Source organism: Buceros rhinoceros, unplaced genomic scaffold, assembly GCF_000710305.1.
Source record: "Buceros rhinoceros silvestris isolate BGI_N320 unplaced genomic scaffold, ASM71030v1 scaffold16733, whole genome shotgun sequence".
Taxonomy (NCBI): Eukaryota; Metazoa; Chordata; class Aves; order Bucerotiformes; family Bucerotidae; genus Buceros; species Buceros rhinoceros.
In genome coordinates this window covers 536-5,824 of record NW_010405537.1, presented here as the reverse complement: position 1 = coordinate 5,824, position 5,289 = coordinate 536, and the positions used below count along the sequence as shown (strand labels likewise).

Here is a 5,289-nt window from a genome sequence, read left to right as displayed (position 1 = left end):
GGAATAGAAAGTATAGGAGACAAGTGCTTTACACCAGAGCTATCTCTGTCTGCAGTCCAGGCAGAGCAACTACACATAAAACAACAAACTGCAAGGCCACTTCCTAAATTGAAAGATGGAGTAAAGCCCTGGTGTCTGCTACTTATATGGGATGCTGAGCATAAGTCAATTAGACACTCGAGCAACTAGCTGAATATCCCTAGTTTCCCTACCAGTATACTACTCCTCACAGGCATTTATAGCCACTGAAGTAGTGAGCTAGAAACATCCTTCCTGCTGCAAGGCTCCTGAAAACTCAAGGCAACCAGCATATTCATGATGTTTGTCAGTGCAAATGGAGAAGAAAGGATCTACACTGACAGAAAAGCTGCAGGGTTTCAATTGAAAACAGCAGTTTCCATTTTATGCTCAGAAACCAGGCAGGATCATAAAGTCAAAGTAGCTTTACTCAATCTTGGTTACGAAGCCTCACAAACTTAAGAGACACAGCTGCCAGTACTGAGCTTGTAACAGCTTGTGCCACCAGCACATTTCTAGAAGATTCCTACTTTAAGTTATGTAACACTACTCCAGGCACCAAACAATTCTGCTTCTCAAAATTACACTTATTCCCACAGATGAGATAAAAAGCTTTAGAGAACACTGTCCCCAGTAATCAACTATTTTCCTAATAGAAAGTTTGCAAACACCATGTAACCAGTGCTTTAAAACTTTGCTGCTTTACAGATGGAGACAATGAAGCAACACACAAGTAGCTTGGAGGAGTGGAAAACAAGGAAGAACAGCCTACAAAAAGCTTCAAGAAGAAAAGCTGTCAGTCAAATGGGAAGGTATTTCATAGGTTTCCTTTAGCTCCTTGAACAGACTGCAGACCTCGATGAGCTCAACTTGCTATGCCTTGCTGGCTATAGAAACATTTTTAAAAGGCTTAAAAAAAGGAAAAAACCAAACAACTTCCTGCTCTTCAGAAAATTTAATTTGTGGCAACTCATCCAAACAGTAACCACACCTGTTTTAAGCTGTAAAGTCACATCACTTCCCACTATCTTTTTATTAATTAACCCTCCGGAAGTTAGAAATTCCTAAGTAAACTGCGTATTTGATTTCTAAAACATAAGGCAAAACAAAACTAAAACAAGCCAACCAACCAAAAAACATTCTTGTCTTTGGAGGAATTGGTCTGGTGGAAGTGCTGTCTTTGCCTGTTATTCTTTTCAAGCATCCTAACACAACAAAGCTTTCTTAAATTCCAATGTACCCATCACAGCAAAAAGGCATTTTTCCTTGACTGAAAATAAGGCATGGGCAACCAAAGCTAGTTTAGTGTGTAAGAAAGGTGGAAAAATGCAGTGGGAAGGACAAGAACTCTGAAAAAAATGTTTTGGCTTTGAATGGCAGGGACTTAGCAAAGCAGGAACAGCAACAACAAGCAGTAACAAGAGACGATAGTACAGATTGGTCTGAAATAGATACAAACTTCAGGACTCAACTGTCACTGTCAAACTGCTTTAACTGTTAATAAAATCAGAATTCTATTTTTCCAAATAGTTTTAAATTGCAGGTACCACCCAAGTATAAATGAATATATATTAAACCTGAATGTTCAGCCAATAACAGCAGCAATCTACATAGCAGAGATGGAACAGTGGACAGGATTAACCTTTGGCAGTATCTCACCATTAGTTCATTCTTCTTATGAGTCTGTTGATCTGGTCTTCTCTATTACCAGCATCCCCACCTTCCACGAAGTGGATCGTTTTCTTCTTCATTCCACCCCGAGGAGAGGATAACTTGAAGGGCCAAAGGAAGTTGTTCACAACTTTGAAGTTCTTGCCGACGGTGTAAATTTCATGGATCACATCTTCCATGCAGATGATGCCAAGCTTTCCTAAAATTTAGGAACTTTATTTTCAGAAAGCCTACAAAGCCGCTGGTCAACAACAAGCTAAAAATTCTTATGTTGTTATTGTCAGAATTACTTGTTTTGATAAACTTCAGGAAGACAGAAAGTCTGTCACAACACCCAATGACTGACTTTTCTGATTAAAATGGATCAGCTGCAGCCAACTCAACACTATTTAGTTGTTACAACTGGCAAGAGGCATCAGTTTCAACTCTGAATATCTGTAACCAGCAATGAGGAATAACAAAAAACAAACCCCACTTAGTGGATCTTAGCAAAACTGTGCTTTCAGAAAAAGCTAGATTAAATACACTTGAACTGTAGTTACGTGTGGCTCACAGAAATTCACCGTGCTACTTACGCTGTTGAATAATGCAACAGCATGTTTCCAGAGTCTTCAGTGAAGTGTTTATAGCATAATACTTGTACCTTTAGAATCTGACTATCTATTGCACTGGGAAAAGAACAAACATGATACAGTCTAATTTGAAGTGATACAAAAACCAAATGCCAAAAAAACGAAAGAAATGTCAGTGTTTGCTTTCATTCCTGGAATGACTGGAAAAGGAGCCGCCTCTTAGAGCGGTCTATTTCCTGACAACTGACCACCATGCTTTGTTCTTACTAAATATACTCAATTTTTACTAGCTAGTAAAGTTAGTTTCTTGTTTTGTTAAATGAAGCAGTATTTACCAAGGCGTTTCTGAATCAGAGAATTATCCGTAAGAGCAATGCGCTGCTTGTTGATCTTGCCATAACCACGCTTGTAGATCAATTCATGCACAGACTTCAGATTGGGATAACTGAAACAGGCAAGACAAAAAAAAAAAAAAAAAAAAAAAAAAAAAAAAAAAAAAAAGAATTTTAAACTTCTCCAAGCCACATTCCGCATTAACATCCCTGAATGAAACTTCCATAACAAACAATTTAAGATAATTTCAGCATGTCCCAAATGTAAACACAGAAGCATCAGAGAAGCAATCTTACTCACATGGAGTTACCAGGAATGTTAGTATGAGAGTGCAATCGTATCTAGTAAGCATTACCTTTTAAAGCACTGCCTCAATTGTGTTTTCAATTGAAAGCAGGGAATGCACACAGAAGATACAAAAAGATTTTGTACACACGGGAAACCCGCACATCTAGTGGAGTAAAATACAAAAGGTGCTCAATTTGCACCCTGATTTGATAAAACTGGCCATTTCACTCACCCCCACGCAATATAGGGTTCGACAATCCGCAACATGTTGATCGAAGCTTTGTTGAGCTTTACAAACGTGCCATTAAAAATCTGACGCAGGCGAAGAAGCTGCAACACCTTGCGGACCTTAGGGCTGACACCATTGGTACTAGAGAATAAGAAAAAAGCATCAGTTATCTGCATTCCAGAAAACACTATGTACCAAGTTAGAAAAAACCCCAAAACAACAATATTGTTCCTGTATGAAACGCATCATTATCAATTACGCAAAGCAACCTTAGTAAATTATTTACGAGGTCTGTGTATTTCAGTATTAAAACAGTTCTATTGCCATAACAAAAATTGAAACAAGCATTATCTTGAAACAATTTAGAATTATCCTGAATATCATTTTTCCAATCACACCTTCTGTTAACTTTCTGTAACACTTTACCAAAGCAGAGTTAAGCAAACACTTTGAAAAAAGCTTCATAGGATGTCAGGGAATATTGGCACGCAATATTACAAGATTAAAGCAAAACGGAACAACTGTCTGCACCTTCTTGTAGCTTCAGCTTCTTAAAACTCAGGGATTCCTGAAGCCAGTAGATGTAGTCAGCATAAAGACTTTGCATTTAAATAAGTAAGTCTCTTGTGCACGTTCAACATACTGCCAACAACTTCCCAAAGTACTACTGTAAGGCTTGGTTTTACCGACACATTTAAGCCCTCAAAACAAGTAACAGGAAAGCAAATTTCAGTGTTTTTGAAAATAAAATTGTTTACACCTGTATCCAATCTTACCCTCTTATCCTGATCACAAATGCCAGTTTCGGCTCTGCCGGAACATAGTAATTGCCAGCTTTTCGGGCCATCCTTGCCATACGGATCTCCTGCCTATACATGTGCCTGTACTCCTTGTGGTAAGCTTGGGCTCTTTCATACATAAGTTTTCTTTGTGCCTTACGGAACTGAAATGGATTGAAAATTACTTAATAATTATGTAATGCTTTTTAACACATGACAATCATCTTTAAAGAGTATTTAATAAGGCATATTCTACAACTTCCCACAAATAACACAGATATCTGTTCATATCATGGAGTTTAGAATCACTCTTTCTAGAATGATCCAAAAGACTATTACACAGCAATGTTGCTTTACCATGAGCAATGTTATCATGCATCACACTTACCCTCACAAAGGCTGTAACGTCTTGCCTTGCAGAACACTAATTTTAATCTAACAGTCAACTGAATGCTTTGCCCTTACTCTGCCTAGAACAGGTTTGTTATTGACAGAAAAAAAAAAGCATATTTTAGTGAAAAACATGAAGAAAGTATTAACATTTCAGACCTAAATACCGTAAGCTTCTGTATTGCATTACATCAGGAAGAGCAGCTGATAATGCAAAAGATAAGCGATTCAAGTTAAAGGATCATGCAGTATTTACCTTTTTTATAGCCAACATCTTCTTCTGACGTTTAGCTTTTAGAGCTGCGTAAGCCTGCCGCTTTTTCAGCAGGCCTTCTGGTACAGATGGCACCTTCTTTGCTCTAAATAAAAATAGGAACCCCCCCCACCCTTTTAGCTTATATGAATAAAGCGGCCTTTAAAGTTAAACGTGACAAACATCAGTGCAAGCTCTTAAACCAATGCAGAGCCTCACTGCCTACAGCCAGTTCACTGAGGCATCTTCGTTGTTCCCACTGTAACCAGGCCTTGATAGAGCCTGAACAAATCACTTTTTATACTAGACAAGAAAATCTGACACACTAGCTGTTGAGCTGCACAAAACCTATGTACAACCATAAGGACTGAAGCCACTTGAGTGACAAGAAGCTTTTATCCTACTTTGCTACAATCCTCTTTGTAATAAAGCAAAGTCCTTTTCAAGCGTCTCTCTTTCGGATTGATAAAGATTTCAACGGGTCCTTTAAAAGAAAAACCACTTGGTCAGTCAGCCCTCTTTCAGAGGGCTTTAAGCTTACTCAGATTTTAAACTCTTAGACGTATCACAGCTTACAAGACCATTGTCTACAGAGCCATAATCACCCGGGCGAGCTCTCACCCTAACCGTACCCGGCTATGACTCCCAACTCAAGCCGCACACCGCTTCGCGCACCCTAGCGCAGCACTAACCGCCTGCCGTACAAACCAGGAGAAACTCTGCGACCCTGGGTCGCTCATCTACGAAAGCGGTGCT

General features: G+C 38.9%; 1 protein-coding gene across 3 annotated transcripts in view; it reads right to left on the bottom strand.

Annotated features, from left to right (window-relative positions):
- The window catches only part of RPL7 (ribosomal protein L7), a 6,706-nt gene that overhangs the window by 997 nt on the left and 420 nt on the right, over nucleotides 1-5,289 (bottom strand). For 2 of the 3 annotated variants that reach the window (XM_010133779.1, XM_010133780.1), the window contains exons 2-6: nucleotides 4,537-4,639; nucleotides 3,888-4,054; nucleotides 3,115-3,252; nucleotides 2,597-2,706; nucleotides 1,661-1,888 (exon numbers count right to left, since the gene is read on the bottom strand). In XM_010133779.1, the coding sequence (XP_010132081.1) occupies nucleotides 1,680-1,888; nucleotides 2,597-2,706; nucleotides 3,115-3,252; nucleotides 3,888-4,054; nucleotides 4,537-4,639 (727 nt within the window). In that variant the 3' untranslated portion in view covers nucleotides 1,661-1,679. The remainder of the gene's footprint in view (nucleotides 1-1,660; nucleotides 1,889-2,596; nucleotides 2,707-3,114; nucleotides 3,253-3,887; nucleotides 4,055-4,536; nucleotides 4,640-5,289) is intronic. The other variant, XM_010133778.1, reaches the window with a different exon arrangement.